This window comes from Bombus impatiens, unplaced genomic scaffold (genome assembly GCF_000188095.3).
Source record: "Bombus impatiens unplaced genomic scaffold, BIMP_2.2 scf_0248, whole genome shotgun sequence".
Taxonomy (NCBI): domain Eukaryota; kingdom Metazoa; phylum Arthropoda; class Insecta; order Hymenoptera; family Apidae; genus Bombus; species Bombus impatiens.
Genome location: NT_176667.1, coordinates 1,464,292 through 1,481,829, shown reverse-complemented (window position 1 = coordinate 1,481,829; position 17,538 = coordinate 1,464,292). Strand labels below are relative to the sequence as shown.

General features: G+C 44.1%; 3 protein-coding genes across 5 annotated transcripts in view; 2 read left to right on the top strand and 1 right to left on the bottom strand.

Annotated features, from left to right (window-relative positions):
• The window catches only part of LOC100741300 (signal-induced proliferation-associated 1-like protein 2), a 26,415-nt gene extending 20,269 nt beyond the window's left edge, over positions 1 to 6,146 (top strand). The window contains 12 exon segments of the mRNA XM_024366897.2: positions 1 to 167; positions 247 to 495; positions 580 to 978; positions 1,079 to 1,290; positions 1,376 to 1,617; positions 1,689 to 1,795; positions 1,929 to 2,163; positions 2,271 to 2,645; positions 2,787 to 3,053; positions 3,134 to 4,687; positions 4,831 to 5,025; positions 5,192 to 6,146. Coding sequence (XP_024222665.1) covers positions 1 to 167; positions 247 to 495; positions 580 to 978; positions 1,079 to 1,290; positions 1,376 to 1,617; positions 1,689 to 1,795; positions 1,929 to 2,163; positions 2,271 to 2,645; positions 2,787 to 3,053; positions 3,134 to 4,687; positions 4,831 to 5,025; positions 5,192 to 5,393 — 4,204 coding nt within the window. The 3' untranslated portion in view covers positions 5,394 to 6,146.
• A 152-nt stretch (positions 6,147 to 6,298) lies between these two features.
• On the bottom strand, positions 6,299 to 13,902 carry LOC100741183 (menin). The gene is made up of 4 exons (XM_003488543.4): positions 12,790 to 13,902; positions 12,397 to 12,707; positions 12,162 to 12,301; positions 6,299 to 12,073 (listed from the first exon to the last, which is right to left on the bottom strand). The coding sequence occupies exons 1-4, from the start codon at positions 13,352 to 13,354 to the stop codon at positions 11,269 to 11,271; spliced, it is 1,821 nt and encodes a 606-aa protein (XP_003488591.1). The 5' UTR covers positions 13,355 to 13,902; the 3' UTR covers positions 6,299 to 11,268.
• A 352-nt stretch (positions 13,903 to 14,254) lies between these two features.
• The window catches only part of LOC100741062 (anaphase-promoting complex subunit 11), an 8,745-nt gene continuing 5,461 nt past the window's right edge, over positions 14,255 to 17,538 (top strand). Inside the window, exons 1-4 of one of the 3 annotated variants that reach the window (XM_024366899.2) lie at positions 14,255 to 14,467; positions 14,533 to 14,610; positions 14,815 to 14,934; positions 15,409 to 15,572. In XM_024366899.2, coding sequence (XP_024222667.1) covers positions 14,592 to 14,610; positions 14,815 to 14,934; positions 15,409 to 15,524 — 255 coding nt within the window. In that variant the 5' untranslated portion in view covers positions 14,255 to 14,467; positions 14,533 to 14,591 and the 3' untranslated portion in view covers positions 15,525 to 15,572. Of the gene's footprint in view, positions 14,468 to 14,532; positions 14,611 to 14,808; positions 14,935 to 15,184; positions 15,341 to 15,408; positions 15,573 to 17,538 lie in introns of those variants that run through there. The other 2 variants (XM_012384247.3, XM_012384248.3) reach the window with 2 other exon arrangements.

Here is a 17,538-nt window from a genome sequence, read left to right as displayed (position 1 = left end):
CAGCCCCGTCGGTGTTTCAGCCGACGTGGAGGAGAGGCACAGAAGGCGAGCGTTCGCTCACTACGATTGTCAGTCGCTCACCGCGAATCTCGGCTACGCAGCCAAGCTGAGAGGTATTCTGCTCGCCAGAAGAAGGGCGCCGGAAGAGGACGCCGGTGACGGGAGAGGTAGGTAGCAGCCCAGAATTAGATCATACGTGATCGGATAACGCGATCGCACCAGTCAACTTCTCGCTTTTCCGCGTAGGTAACAATTTGCTGGAATCGTGTCCCTTCTTCCGGAACGAAATCGGCGGCGAGGGAGAACGGGAGGTGGGCCTTACTCGATCCTCTCCGGGCAATGGAGTTCACAGACCATCTTTGTCGTACGGTGTCGCGGTTTTGGAACCAGCGCCCGGCGAAACATCCTGGAAGCATAGTTGTCCTCTGCAGAAACGGCCGCTACCTATCGAGAGCATCGACGAGGGTGCTCATTATTACAGACGGTATTTTCTCGGTAAGCGTGAGACGCGCGACGAACGATCGACTCGCGACTTATCGTAATCAACGAGTAACGACGACGTCGACGTGGTTTGCTCAGGTCGAGACCATCAGAATTGGTTCGGTATGGACGAACAGCTGGGTCCGGTTGCCATCAGCATTCGAAAGGACGCCAATCAGTATAGAATAATAGTTCGTACGTCCGAGTTGTTGACGCTTCGCGGTTCGGTCCCGGAAGAAGCTCTCGGTGGTATAAGGCCACAGGGCAGGTTACCGACCCGAGAATTGCTGGAGTTAGTCGCGCCGGAGGTTCAACTCGCTTGCCTCCGTTTAGGAACTCCTACCGCCGACGAAGCTTTGGCTAGATTGGACGAACAGGGACTCTCTAACAAATACAAAGTGGGCGTTCTTTACTGCAGATCCGGTCAAAGAACCGAAGAAGAAATGTACAACAATCAGCACGCCGGACCTGCTTTTCTCGAGTTTCTCGATACCATCGGTGAGACCGAATCCACGCAAAAAATCCCTTCTCCTTCTTCCTTTCGTCGTATCGTAATTCGACGTACTTACGCGCGTGTTACGTTGCATGTGTACGATAGGTCAAAGAATCAGGCTGCGAGGATTCGAAGGGTACAAGGCCGGTTTAGACACGAGAACCGATTCGACCGGCACCCACGCAGTCGCCGCGACCTATAGAGGGGCGGAAGTAACTTTTCACGTGTCAACGATGCTACCCTTTACGCCGAATAACAGACAACAGCTGCTCAGGAAGAGGCACATTGGAAACGATATAGTCACGATCGTTTTTCAGGTAAGCTATATTCGCTTGCGTGACGCGGGCATCGATCGTCCAACACATACTCTGTGTGACACACGTGCGTTGTTCGGTATAATAGGAACCTGGTGCGTTACCGTTCAGCCCGCGAAGAATACGCTCGCAATTTCAACACGTTTTCATCGTGGTCAGAGCGGTCGACCCATGTTCCGACAACACTCAGTACAAGGTAGCCGTTTCGAGGAGCAAAGAAGTACCGATTTTCGGGCCACCAGTTCCTCAGGGTGCCACGTTCACCAAGGGAAAAGCGTTCGCCGACTTTATCTTGGCGAAAGTGATCAACGCGGAAAATGCCGCGCACAGGTAGCAAACGATATTACGCGTAAGGTTGCACGATAGCGACGCAAACTTTTCGTAATTGTCCTTTTCCGTAGATCCGAGAAATTTGCCACCATGGCGACTAGGACGAGGCAAGAGTACTTGAAGGACCTCGCTAGCAACTATTCTTCTACCACGATGGTCGACACCGGGCAAAAATTTTGTAAGTTGTTTTCCGATCGTACGATTTCCATCTTAATCTTGACCTTGACCTCCACCTCAGCCTCAACTCCGACAACCCCAACCTCGACTTGGTCCTTTCGAACGAACAATCCACGACTTATGTTTTCGTACAGCTATGCTGTCGTTCAGCAGCAAGAAGAAAACGGCCGTACGTCCGAGACTATCTTGCGACGCTTTGCAGCGTGGCGCGATATGCTGGCAGGTGATACTGGAAGATAGCAATCAGAACACGGATTCCTATCTAGGGATAAGCGTGGATACGATCGTCCTGATCGAGGAACACTCCAGACAGATCGTATTCGTTACTCCGTGCGCCAGCGTACTCGGATGGCACGCTCAAACAAACAGGTGCCGATTTTTTAGTTTCTCGATTCAGCACGATGCACTTGTACGTAAAACGCGCACGACGCGAACGAAACTACGTTGTGTATTCTAATTCGTTCGCTGTGTTACAGCTTGAGATTGTACTATCATCAGGGAGAATGCATTACGATTCACGTGCGAGGCGATTATGGGGAAAGGGACGAATTAATGGAGATAGTGGCACGTCTGCGAGCGGTAACTCCAGGATCCCCGGCCACGGAACTCTCTTTGAAGAGAAACAGCCTGGGACAGTTGGGTTTTCACGTTCAACCGGACGGTGTGGTGACGCAAGTCGAAAGTCTGGGACTGTCTTGGCAAGCGGGATTGAGGCAAGGGTCTAGGCTCGTCGAGATCTGCAAAGTAGCCGTGTCCACATTGAGTCACGATCAAATGGTCGACTTGTTGAAAACGAGCGCGCAGGTCACTGTGACCGTGATACCGCCCAACACCGACGGTAATCCCAGGAGGTAAGAGACGCGAGACTAATTTCCTGTATTCGTCGACGTCTCATTTTCTCGCCCCTTTCTCGTCTGCTCCCTTATTTTCCTTTCTCGCGTCTTCTGTCATTCGTTGTTTTTTTTTCTTTTTTCGTTCGCTGCGAAAAACAGAGGATGTACGCTGCAAAACTGCCAGTATTTGTCAACGAACTACGAAGGTGACTACGAGAACGTAACCAGTCCCGATAATACGCCGACTCAGCAGACAGCCATGTCTCATCAGAGACGTTACGAGCGATCGTTCAGTCCGCCACGATCGAGCAACAGCTCCGGCTATGGGACAGGATCTAGTTCTAGGTCGTTCAACGATCCACGCTTCCCCATGGAGGGTACAATGACCAGTAGTAGTAGCGGGCATAGCAGCAACGACGATCGTTGGTAAGAATAATACAGCCGTGAGTTTAAATAGCGCGAGTATTAGTTTAAAACTAGACGTCTTTCCCGTTTCTTGCGGTCAGGTACGAGCTTTTGGAGCCACAAGACCAAGAGGGTACTGGGTACCGTACCAGTACCGGTACTCCTCCACCACCCCTTCCAGCCAGGCAATCCTTCCAGATGATCGCTTCGAAGTCCTCGTCCCAGAGGAAAGACAAGGAATCGCATTATGCGAGTAGCAAACAGTTTTCAGAGAATTCGAAACATCATCACGGTCAGCAACAGCAGGATCATTATGCGAAAGATGGCGGCAATTACGCGTCATCGAAAGCGGTGCAGGCTGATAACAATGCGAGACACGATAGTTATCAAAGGCAATTGGATAACGTTCATCGTTCCAGTCAGGATCACGTTCCGTCGAGTTACGTGAAACTTCAAAAAGAAAAGTACGAGATCAGCAAGCAAGAAAATCTGTACGCCTCCCAGAGGGAACTTCAGAAAAACGATATGCACTACGTTACTCACCAAAAGTTGAACGCGTCGAATTCTTTGCCTTTAGCGCAGAACGCATCTTATAGCCTGCCAAAGTCTAGTAGTAATAACAATCTTGGATCTAGATGCAACGAGTACGAGCAGCAGCAACAACACGACGGAAAATTGGAAAGAAATTCTAAATACGATGCGCAAGACGAAAAGGTGCTGCTGCTGGATCGAACGTCGTCCAAGTACGAGCAAGACGCAAGAGCCCACGAGAAGAGAACAGCGACGATCAATTACGAATATGCCGAAGAGATATACGAGAGACGAAACAGCAAATACGATATGGATATCGGCAAGTATGAGATTGAATGTCAACACGGCGTTACCGAGAGGAAGCACGCCGGCAGCGGTGGCGGTGATAGCGTGGAACAAAATCGAGAATCGATCAGATACGAATTACCGCACGAATTTAAAGTCGGCGAGAAGGTTACCTGTCTAAAAACTAGCATCAGCGAGAGACCGGTCCCTCACAAGATAAACGTCGAGTATCGTCAGACGAAAGACTTTGCCGCGAGCCTTCCACCGGAAGTTAGAATCGGCGATACCGGTGGTAATTGCCTAGAGGTGGCTACTCTACCCAGCGAGGACGAACTATCGAACGGATCTGGAAGCGTATCGCCTCGACTGAGAAGAGCAACGAACAAACATCGACCCGGAAATCTGACCCCTTCGAGCGCCGGTTCGAGGAATCAGAGTCCCAGGCCGAAAAGTGCAGGAGTACGAAATTCTCATAGAAATTCCGCGAATTTAACTTCGAGCACTCTTCAAGAGGATCTGATGAAGCTGATCAATCCCGATTACATGGCCGACGATGATCAAATAACGAACAATAACGTAACCGGAAACGCACTCATCGCCAATCACAATTCGAACAAGATCAACAACAATATACTCGAGATTCAAAACAGGTGTAGATCGAGAGAAAATTTATGCGGCAACGGCGGCAATGCGTTGACCGTTCTACCAACGAACAGCCAAGAGAACGGAACCGGATCCGAAGTAATTCTAACGATGGCTAGACCGGCCACGGTCATTTCGAACGCAAGCACCGCGTCCAGTCCTGCGCCGAGCGAGAACAAGTTGTCGAAGGAAGAGAGGTAAGCACTGCTCATCGGTATACTAATCTACCGTACAATATCGTACCATACTGTACCGTACAGATACGATAGATGTTCGAACTTCGCTTTTCTACATTATAGAATACACTATGTGTGTGTGTGTCTGTAATCTCTGAGTTTAGATTGTCACCGCGTGTTACCAAACCTACCCATTCGATTTCCAAAGCACCGACCAACTTGACGTCCGTCAAAGACGCGAAAAATCATAACGATACGGACGTGGATCGTTGGCAAAATCACCACGTGGATTCTAGATCAAAGCAGCACGCCCAAGAGTGGTCCGACGACAGACTTATCGATGGATGCAATACCATCGCGTAAGTTTAGCGACGCGACGTTCAATCTCGTACGCGCTACACGATATACGATGTATATTAATCGCCAAGCATTTTTCCTTCAAATTCTCTCTCTCTTTTTCTTTTCTCTCCAATCTACTACTCGACACGCCTGTTCCAATCAACCACCGCTTTTTCTATGTTTCAGAAATTCCGTGTCGGATTTGCAGTCCCATTTGTCCACGCTCGAGCTAAGAGTAGCCAGAGAGACACGCCGAAGGCTTTCCCTGGAGGACGAGGTGCGTCGTTTGCGAGACGAAAATCGACGCCTACAGGATGAAAGCCACGCGGCTGCGCAACAGCTTCGACGTTTCACCGAATGGTTCTTTCAAACGATAGACCATCAATAATTCCAAAATAACGAAATTCGAATATCTTCGTTCTAGGATAGTCGCGTCCAAACAATCGTTCGTTCTTTTCTTCTCTTTTCTTTTTCTCTCGTTCTTCTACGATCGTGCTGCAAAGTGCACACGATCAGCCTTTTGTAACACCAGTATTATGCTAGTTTTGCGTTTCTCCGGATCTAAAGATTAAAGGGCGCGAATCAAAGGCGTACATCGTTCGCGATATCGCGACTCGTGGTTAGTCTGTATCATAGATTTAGTCTTAGATAGTTATAAGGGTACAAAGTAAGTTACCATCGGATTGCGCTCTGTCCAACTTCGATCGAACGTTTAAAACTAAGAGCTAGCGCGTAGATAAGAGATAGTAGCGGCGGTTTTAGACGCCGCGTGCATTCGGAGTAACGTTGCTTCGTTCGCGATGTGCGTTAATCACGATTACGTGTGTTACTTTGAAACGACCAAATATTCCTAGCTGTGTAAGAATCATCTTAATTCATTCGTAATTTATTACGTATTTTTTGTATCACCGTTAAGATTAAGGAATCATTTCCGTGCGTGTTCAGAAGTTGAAAAACATTCCTTGTTCACGAAACGCCATGTCGATCGTGTTTGCCTTGTTTAACCGAGGCGTATGCGTACGTTTGTCGCCAAGAAGTTTATACATTCTTGGCGAAGACAAAAAGACACGGCCCGTCGACCAGCAGTCTGTAAAAAACGATGAGACCAATCGATAATAAAAAGAAATGCACACCTCACTGAGAGGATCGTTTATTTTTTACGAGTACAAATACAAATACACGCGATAAATCAAGATGGAATCGTTTCGAAAGCTCGAGGAGGAAGATGGTAACGTGGAGAGAGGAGAAGGGAATGGCAAGACGTGTTCTTTCAGCAACAATAACCACGACACGTAGAATAAAATAGTTTATTGTAATTCACAGAAAAAAACAAGACATTTCCATGATGCCTGAAAACTCACTGTTCCGTATCGGTTAACAATAGTTGTGATTACACGTTCTTTTCTGTTCGGGACCAACGGAAATATCGCTGGTGAGCGCATTCGTCTATCATGCGTTGAACGTCCGAGTGAATAATACAGATTATTCGACCATATAATCTACGGTAAAATTTTTTTTTTTTACGATAATCCGCTCTTTAAACAGCTTGTAACAGATTCTGGTTTTCTTTTATATGTATGTACTTATATACATGCGTGCGTATATCTATATCAGAATACCCGTCTGTCTGAAGGGAAAAACCTGTAACCGCAATCTCACGCGATGGTACACATATCGTGTGTGAAAAGATGTAACGATCATCGCACGACGAAGCGATGAATCGTAACCGTCTCTCGGTGTTTCGACTTACGAAATCCACATACCATCAGGGGTATACAAGGTAAACCAGATGTCGTATCGCGCTATCTGCTTACAATTAGTCGGAGTCCGATCCTAGACTAACGATGTTTCCAAATACCGTTTCGATCGACTGATTGCGAACGCGTTCCAACCTCTCCTCCAAATATGCTCCTTCGCTCATCTGTTTTCGCTCCGTACCATGAAACCCGTTCCGTACCATTCCATTCTACTACGAGTCGGCCATCGTCGTCACCGACACATATCGCATCCCCCCACGATCGCATTCTAGATCTAGACAGCCAGCGCTCGCAACACGCAATACGCGTATTATCGGGATCGGAAAGTTTGCGCGATCTGTCGACAATCCGTTCGCTTCTTAAGTACTTACATAAGAATGTGTGCTATAGCAAATGTAATTAGTTTAACGCATTCGTACGTTTCCAAGTTGATTTTACTCTCTAGTTAGCATAGCGCAGCGTCTGCTCGTTACGCGCCTAGCGAAACACGTTCCGTCGAAGGTTAAACTCGATCGAATGCATACTAAGCGTGTTATCGTTGATAAAGAACGATTACAGCGCCCGTGTCACCACCGGTACTCGTTTTACGAGCGCCGTAAGAAGCATGTATCATCCTTGGATCGCGCATTTGTTATTCCATACAATCTTCCGAGATCCTCCGCCTATTCTCACGTTCTCTGCTATAATCATAGAAAAACTCGATCCACAAAGCGAACAGCTGTTCAAACGCGCGATCTTTCCCTGTCATTTTCCCTGTTCCTCTTATAAACATCATCCACGTTTTTTCCCCTCCTTTCTTCTCCGTTTCTCTTTTTCCTATGTCGATACGCCTCGGTAATAGAATACCGTGAAACTAGACAACCAGTAACATAACGACGAAGAGTGAGAACACAATGACAGAATGAGAACGAAAAATATGTACGCTGGTCGTTTCCGACTGTGGCGTTGTATGGCACTAAAAACGAATAAGCATAAACATACGCTGTCACCTCTATTCCTCCTCCTGTTCCGAATGTTTGATTTTTTAGCATTGGAAAAGCGGCAACATCTTACACCGGTAAAACTAGAATTGTTTCGTGGAAGAGAATGGGGGGGGGGACCGAAAGAAACAGAGAGGAATTTCGTGGAGAGTTTACCAAGATGACGAAAAGAAATAGCACGCGATCTTGTTCTCGTCTTCTTCGAGACGAATCGATGAAGTGCGGTGGTAACAAGGTTAAGGAAAAATGAAAGAAAAACAAGTACACGAAGGATTAATATTGATACGGCTGGCAAACGGGAAAACACGAACGGAGGCGGAGGTTTATGAAGTATGCATAGTGTTTCCTCCCATCGATATGTGCAAACGAGGATCGATGATCGAATAATGATCGAACTGCCAGAAAATAAGTCGGACGAGAACGAGATCGATAACGGATAGACGCTTCGTCGATATTCCTTTTCTCGACTATTTTTCGATTATCCATCGTCGTTTCCTATTTTTTCTACAGTTGTTTCGAATTCTCATCGCAGACACATTTCGCTTTCCTAATTTGCTTCGAGCATGCGATGACCGTTACCGTGACACTGAAACGGATGTTGCAATCTTTCATCCCTAAACGTCCGAATATTACGAATATTAATATTTCAAAGAGAGAAAGAGAGAGAGAGAGAGAGAAAGATAGAGAGAGAGAACACCTCTACGCGACATAGCTAATACAAAAATACTGTTCTGTTGCATCAGTTCTTCTCCTATTATTCCTATTACTTTTATGCATAGTAATCCCTGTAGTCTCTTAAAACGTTCCTTTACCGCTGTCAAAGAAATAAGAAAAGAAGAAAAGAAAAAAACAACAAAATACTACACGCGAAACGATATAATTTAGTGACAAAAGTATTCCTTCGTCTAGTAACGACCGTTACTTCTCTTTTTTACATTTTTAATTATCTTCCCTTCTGCTTCGTCGCAATATGTTGCAGAATGATAATAACGCATAAAACCGCGGACACAATTGGTTCGTAGAATATTCGGATTTAAAATAATTAAAAAATAAGTTACAAAACAGCAAGTAGGAACGAGTCAGTTCCTGTTCGAAAAACACATGTATACATTTACGTTTCGACGATGAAAAATAATAATTCGTCTTGTACGTATACGAGTGTACAATATCTCAATTTTACAAGAATCTATACTCGCAACGCACGCGTTACTCTCCCTTTTGTATGTGAATTACAATTTTCCATACACACGATGACGATACAATTTTCACACAATGTCGATTACACGGTAACGCGTCACATATCCAGGGGAGAAAAATACGTGTCTGATCGGTAATATTATCTCAAAAACGCATTGAAAAAGATTCGGAAACGTTACTTATATTAATACGCGAACGGTACGGATTCAACGGACACCTCTTCTTCCTCGTTTCTTTTTCCTTTGTCTTTCTCTCTCGTATCTACTCTCGTTTCTGCAGCCTTTTAAAATAATTACAATTCGGCGCCGCGCGTTAACAATTTCACCTCGTGCGACAAAATGAAAACCTACCGACGCCGAGTCATCAGTTACATACTACAATTATTAATTATATAATTATGTATATATGTGTGAGTGTGTGTACAGATACATATATATATACGCATACGCGCGCGCACACATATATATATTTATGTATATATATATATATATATATATAGTATAATATAGTATATATTCAGCATCACAGTAAGATAGCGCCCTTCATTATTTAAGTGATCGTCGGTTTGCTCGGATCGTTTATATTCATTTCATTCAACAACATATACTACAACAATCCGCCTAGATATCGTCGTGGAATAATTTGTATTCGCATCAATATCGATGTCACGATTACTTTTCTAGTATTCGGTTTGTATCGTGTCCGTAGGAGTGCACCTGTACAAGAGGACAAGCATCGGAGAAATAAAAGTCGTAGAAAGGTGTTGTGTGCCCGACTGAAAGCCACTAATGATAATCAACGATTTCGCCTAGCATAGCGCGCGTACGTAGCGTGCATCGATAATTTTCCAAAATACTGATAGTCGATCGAAGGGCGACAAAGCGGCACGTGACTTGATCTGTAATTAAAACGTCGAGTAAAGGGGCAAAAGAATTAGGAAAATCTTCATCTTCGGATTCTCTGATACGCACGTAAAGGAGTGACGCGTGCTACGTCGGAAGAAATTATTTGTACGTTACACGACGTCGCGAAAAACTCTCAGGAACTTCATACGCATCGCGTACGTATCCTTTTTCCCATTTCGCGATCAACCTAACGAGCTATCGTATCTCGTTCCATATATGTACTGTGAAACACACGCGCACACACATACACATACACGCACACGCATATACACACACGTTACGGACGAAATATCGTCCAATACTTTTCACTCTGTGTACCACGTTTCGGTGGACTACGTTTCACCTGTTCTACCTATCGAGTGACGAAAGAATAGAATCTAGTAGTAGATACTTATAATTACTCTGAAAATAAATAGTTATAAAAATAAGCGAGCATTTTATGCTTAAAATACCTTAGGTAAAAACTTAATTAGTTTGCACCACTTACGGAGTGTGGAATGTGTGTGGTCTCTCTTACTACATCATAAAAGCGTACGTCTAACAAAAGATTTAACTATCGTGTAAAAAACATTAACGACAACTTGTTAATTGTAATATATGCGAAGTGCGATAGTTCGATAAAAAACACGTGGATCAATAAATAAAGGTGCAACAAGAGATTAGAAATAGGATAAAAGACGAGATCGAAACTAATCGATCCGCCGACGATCATCGTTACCGATCGTAGAATAAATAACTGTGCTAAGAATCTGATCTCTCCGCGAAGATACATTAGGTACATTGTCCGATTCGTTTTTCTATTTCATTTGCGCAATCACAATTCCTCTAGTCCCACGCCATTCCTATCCTCACAACCGATCACCCATCCACACCACCCTTACCCAATCGACATGAAATTTATTCACAGCTTTACGCACTGTGGAAGAGACAAGATATTTTTACAGTTAAATACATATTTAACGTGAAAATACGAAGAAACGTAAGCACTCACGGTTTCGGCACATTTAACTTAAAATCGAGAAAACCCTTTTTGTACTCTTCTATAAATTTGTTCGCATCTATTTTTTACTTATTATCTAACGACGATCGTACGTTCCAAAAATTACGCGCGAACATACTTTGTGGAAATCCGCGCGACGATTGAAAGCATCGGAATCGTTCCTTGAAACGAAAACGCGCACGAGACACGGGGTTCGAACAAAACGGCACAACGTCGTCGTCATCGCTATATCGTCCGCTTTCCGGAGTAAAATAGCTGTAGACGGAAACGCGAGAAGCTTGGGTCAGAAATTCACTCGAACAGAATGAAACCGTGAGCAAAGATTGAGATTCTTTTCCGACCAAAATGAATCCAGTGGCACTATATCTGCGCTGCTCTTACATCAATACTTTACGATACCGAAACGCCGGTCAAAAATCTTATACTATTCGCGACGCGTCCTTTTTGGACGTTGACTAACTCCAACCTCGTCGGTATTACGCGATTTTTTACCGATTTGTACCTGGCTCTGTGCGGTTAGCTGCAACGATATCGCATGCGTGTTTAACTTTTCAGCCAACAACAAGTCTTTCAGACCCTTCATTTTCTGACTGTACAAAGTTATCCTTGGTCTTTCGTGTTCGGAATCAGTCTCTACCTCGGGATCAAGGTTCTCCTGGGAAGTGGAAGGTGCGGGAGGTAAAGCGTCATCCGACGGAGCAACAAACGGTTCCCCGCCACCCTGCAGCAGGTAATCCCTATTAAGTATCTTTTCGCTACAGGCTGCCGTCAACGCTTGAATACTAGGATGCATCGGTGCTGGGTTAGGAGGTACTTTAGACTCTAAGCTTTTGATCAGGTCGCGGGCCGCGTTGCCCCTCTCTTTAGTTTTACAGTAATTGTTGTTATTATTGTTCAGTGTTTCCTCCGGACTTGTCTCCCTTTTCTGCGATTTTTCTTCTTCCTGTTTCGCTTCCACGTCATAACAATCGATAATTACCTGAGCACGAATACTAGCGTCGAACTTTGAAATGGTATTTACCAATGGTCGTGCCCATCCTATGTGTAATACCGGCGTGTTTGCTCCTTCTTCCCACTGACAAATTCCGTCATAAAACCTCAACAAATAAGCGAAACAGCGCGGTTGTCGTAACAAGCGTTCATCGGCTCGTACCGTATGAGGTATAAGCTCGTTCGCTATTTCCAACAATTCCTTGTATATCTCTCCATCGTCCCTCGAATAGTCATACCTATTGCACATTAGAATCGGAATAGTCGTCGATTACAAATTCCGTAATCTCATTTCGGATGTCATATTCTCTGTCGATTGCTACTTACTTCCTTAAAACATCTGCCGCGTCTGCCCATGATGACAACGCATTGGCATGCAATCCGTGTCTATACAAGTAGCCACCTTGATAAGTATATGGATACACGTGAGCATTTCCATAATATTTCCTCGCTGATCGTATAGCTTCCTAGAAATTACACGTTAAGAACATATTACGTGCATTCTTTACTAAAATTATTAACAAGTTCAACTACTAGTACTCGTTCGTAACTTGTAAAATACCTGAAAGAGATCTATGGCAGGAGGCCTGCCTGGAGTTGGAGCTGCTTCCTCGAGATCTCCCAGATTACCAAGAGCCATAGGATACTTGGCGAGATGACCCAAATCGTACAACAGCCATAACAGTTCTTGTTGAAGCAATGCAACCTCAGCTGCATCCGATGTAGCGCTTAAACTAGGATTTATAGCCGATACTATGGTGGCGACTTCCATTGCTCTAGAGCATACTACAGCTTGTCCGTTCACATATAACCACGACCGAGAAGCTACACCAGGTTCCACTGGTTGGCCACGTTTATCCTCGTTTCCCTTTCCTAACGAAAGACATACGATCAGGTTTAGTGGTTATCAAATTGCATCAGGTTCGATATCTTTCTAACTTCAGGTATGGCTTACCATGCCAAGTAACTTCAGCAGTTTCAGTTCCATCCTCCCCGTAAACCACCCAGGCGTGATCTTCTGACATAGCAAGGTGTACATCTTTAAATCCCAATACCTGACAGCCGGCAACCACGGCAAAGGCAACGCCGAAACAATCCAATTTATTAGCTGTGAGGTAGCTATAGAGACTTTGTAAGTGCGCGCGATCTTTGTAATAGCTTCTTGTTAGAGAGTTCCATATAACGTCGGAGACTTTTTTGACGAGTTCTCTAGTCGCGTATCTCGTATCGTAAACCGTAAGATCTACCGCACCCTTAATCACTGCGTGAAACTTGGTATAAAGTGCTTCGGCAATATGAAACTCAACGGCCGGCAATTTCGGCTCGTCAAAAACAGTGGTCTCCTGCGACGCAAATGTTCTATTGCAGGTTAGGGAATTCTCGACTGCACCGACGAGAATCGAGAGCAAAGCCAAATCTGGTTCCGAGCTGTTTTCTAACTGATTTTGGAAGATTCGTACGATCGAGGAGATGCTCTGAATAGGAAATAGTGCCTTATCCTCGTCTCGAAAACCCGCCATGTCGCGACTGGCAGGCTGAACACACGAGATCGAGATCTTTGCTCAAACCACGAGTGTCATCCTGTTTCACGTTTATCTTGACAGAAACTCTCGACGAAATCGTGTGATCCGTGTGACTTCCTTTTCCTTGACTAACGATATACGCTAGTCAATGTCGATTTTCTTCTTCTCAATGCGAAACTTTTACATTTCCGCATCACAAAACGAACCACAACCGTATATCACCTAGCGGCGCGCCGCCACTAGGACCGTTTCCAACACTGCTCTATCATACAACAAAACGAAAAGGCGAGTTTCTGCGCGAGCGACGTCAGTTCAACGTAAATTAAACAATTACCGATACGCGCGTTTTACGTTCTAGAATTTTCCACAGAATCAGTGCACTAATTTAAGATACCTTCAGCTCTCGAAACATCTATTTCTCCATATATTCACATGGTGTTCAATTTCATTTATCTTCAATTTTCTTTATACTTTGATATTCATTTATATAAATTGTTCATGCACATATATACGACCAACAGTATATGGTAGCTAACAGTATATGTTAGCTGGTATAAACGCAGCAGGTACATATGTACATTAACCAATTAAATGAAATATTTTCTATACAATATGTTCAACTATATTATACTTTATTTATTTATTACTATAACAACACAAAACATACGTAAAACAGTATTAATTATCTCAAACAGTATGTTGTTACAATTGTCTCTCTAAATTACTTTTCATCTTATTATATGTATATTTGTCTTTAAAATGTTTTTTAAATGGGAGTTATTGCGATTTCAATTCTATTATTCTAGGAATGACTTTCGCCCATTTCTATCTTAAATCCATATTTCCAATTATTTCAAATAACGAATACTTTTTGTCGTATTTATATCTACTGTTGCAATCCGGCACAATGCACGCACGAGACATCTTATCATAAATTTTTCTCGCAATTACAGTCACGATCGTATATTCCACTCGTTTCTCCTTTCTATTCGAATGTATGGCGGCCTAGTGACAGTTTCTGTTGCCCGTCGCATAGCGGCGTAGTTGTTGCCGGACTGTAGTGCAGCATTCGTTAAGACATTTTCAATCTTAAGTCGTCTTTCATAAACGGTTTGTCTTTTGTGATTTATAAAATATCGGTATAACATATATTTTTCACGGTGCTTAATTTACAGCGTGCACTCACTGGTCAACGCTTTACGTAATAAATTGTTTCGTTGCTGCGTACAATAAAATGAAAGTCACGATAAAAAGTAAGTATTCAAATTGGAATGTTCAACCTGCTCGTAAGTACATTTCGTTTATTTTTGCAATTACCGATAACTAGGCGTATGAAGCAGATACAAGTTGCTATATCATTTGTATTATTTATTTACAGTTTTCGTTATCATTTAATCGTGTATATTAAATCACGAACCGCTAGATACAGAAGTAAACAATTGTAAACATTTTTTAAGGTTGGACTGGTGTTGCCACCTGGCGTTGGATAGCAAACGATGACAATTGCGGTATATGTAGAATGCCTTTTGATGCCAGTTGTCCAGACTGTAAGATTCCCGGAGACGATTGTCCTTTAGGTAAGTTTAATTTAATTTCTTGAATTAGCGAAGATCGAAGCTCGATACTCGGGTATAACTGATTAAGCGCGTTTATCGAGTGAAAAAAAATGAAAACACGAAGGTATCGAACGATTGTTTGGTTTATCGAATCGTTTATTTTTTGCGATTATGTAGTAACGAAAGTAATAGGGAAAATAGCGCAGAGAAAAGATGGATGAGAAACGACGAGGGTTCGATAGAGCGAAGGTTTGTAAAATGCCGCGACAGCGTTTGCGCAGCTGTAGACATTAATATCGATCGGTGTGCCGAATGAAACGGATCGCTCGCACACGATACCTCACGTTCTGACGCGCGCGTACTCGCGCGTGTCAATGTAAACTGAACAAAGTCTGGTGATTACCGGTGGTTATCGATAACATAAAGTGTGTGTGTCCACGATACTTAACCGAGGAAGAAACGTTTATAGCGTAAAAACGTTCTATACTGTTCCAGTTTGGGGCCAATGCTCGCATTGCTTCCACATACACTGCATCATGAAGTGGTTGCATTCCCAGCAAACCAGGCATCTCTGTCCGATGTGTCGTCAAGAATGGAAGTTCAAGGAGTAGTTGGTTTGCCGATAGTCCCGCAGGTGTCAGCACGCAACGAGTAATCAGGTAATGTCGTTCATTGTGAGTCGTATGTACCAAGGGAATTCATTCGAGGCGAAGCACTCCATCAATTTCTATTCGACGAAAACGTTAGCTACCGTTCGCCATCGTTTCTTTCCACATTATGGCCATTGTTGCACGTTCTTTGGAAATTCTCGATCTCTTACAGTAAAAAGGTGGCATATTTTGTCGCAATTTAACTAAAAAAAGCGTAACGACGAAATAGGTTTGCTTGGCGTACATACGTACTTGCGTGTACATACATATATTGCCGTTTCACGTACACCGCCACCTTTTAATTCTCCCTATGAAAATTTGCCGACTTTCGCTTCTACGACTTCGCTTCTGTTCTGTGCAAAGTTCGTCTAAAACGATTCACGACCACGATGCAGGTCACGAAACAAAGCTTTACAATTAATCGACCGTTATCGTTGTTAAATTCTATGAGTGGACATAATCGTACAGCGATCAATGGACAATTGATTCTTAGCAATTACTCGTGAATCCACGATGGTTCGATGAAAACCGCTACGGAAACGGAATTGCCCATTATTAGCGAAAATTACTCAAAATTAGCAGTAGTAGGGTGCCGGGAGATTTCGTTGGAAAACATGATTCGGTTAGATCGCGTCGAATCGCAGAGTTAACGGTGCATTTGGATGTAATAAAGAGATTCTCGTAGCCCGCGCTTACGTAACAGTATTTCACGAGTGCGAACAGTCGTTATGCGAATGCAGTATCACATCAGGGAAGCTCTCTTGTCGATCGTGCGTAATTTAATACCGTGCGATGCACATTTTACGATACGCGCGCGCGTTCTTTAGCGAATTTATTTATGGTAGCAGTGTTATCTAACGCCATCTAATGCCATACGGCTGGTGTGCAGCGAGCGCAGCTCTTTGCGGCGCAATCCGGAACATTCGCAATTTCTGTGACTGAACCGCGCTCAACAAAATTTCACTTTACCGATTTGTCATTTTTCTCGTCTACTTTTTCCACTAATCGTGAACATCGTCTTGCAAGAGAATATCATAAGTAAGATTTTTGAGGTGACGCGTCTCGTGTTATCGGATTATCGGTTAATCCGGAATCGAAAAATCGACGACTTTTATACGATGCAACGCACAACAGTTTGCAAATGTAGGATCGATTCGGCTTCCGTGCGAACGAATTAGGGTGAAAGTAGAACGAGCGACTGTTCTGTACGTCGTGAAACAGAGTGCGAAATTCGAAGGTACACGTATATTCGCGCAACATCGTCGCACGACCATCGTTATTTCACAAATATATATTTCGTGATACACTGTAACGATCAGCATGTACGAATGCTCGACAGCACTTTGAGGAACCTAATTACAAGTTGTATCGAAATGGCTCGAATGTTTTGAGAAAATATTACCAAATATGGGCTTTATCGATGTAATTGCATTCTTTAAATTTTCTACTACCGTGTATCTATATACACAGCTGCGTAATCGACTCGTTCTTTCCATCTTCGGGCCTGCGAATAGTATCGCGATAGTAGTCGCAACCGTTTCAGTCCGCAGGCCTTTCCGGCGTGTCCTTTTGCTAGCTGACTGGTTGTCCGGCTGGCTGGTGGTACACCGACGTGCCATTTCGCACACGTATACATGATCGGGAAAGATAGGCGCGAAGGTTCGGCGTAGCACGTCCATCGTTCGGTTGTCTATCCGATGCTGCTGCCTCGAGAACTTGGGCTGGAGCTCGAGTTCGAGCTCAGTCACGTGGTTCCTCGAACGCGAAGGATGTTTGTGGGATCGCGGAGTCAGTTAGCAGCGGATCGTTCAGCGAGTAACCGAGAGAAACGGAGCATAGAACGCGCTACCGCGGTGGACCACTAGTCGATCCAAAGAGGGGAAAGGGGTCAAGAGACATAGGATAGAGGCGATAGCGGATCGAGGATACCAGGGACCGAGTTTCTTCAACCGAGTCCTCGTCGGTCTAACCTAAC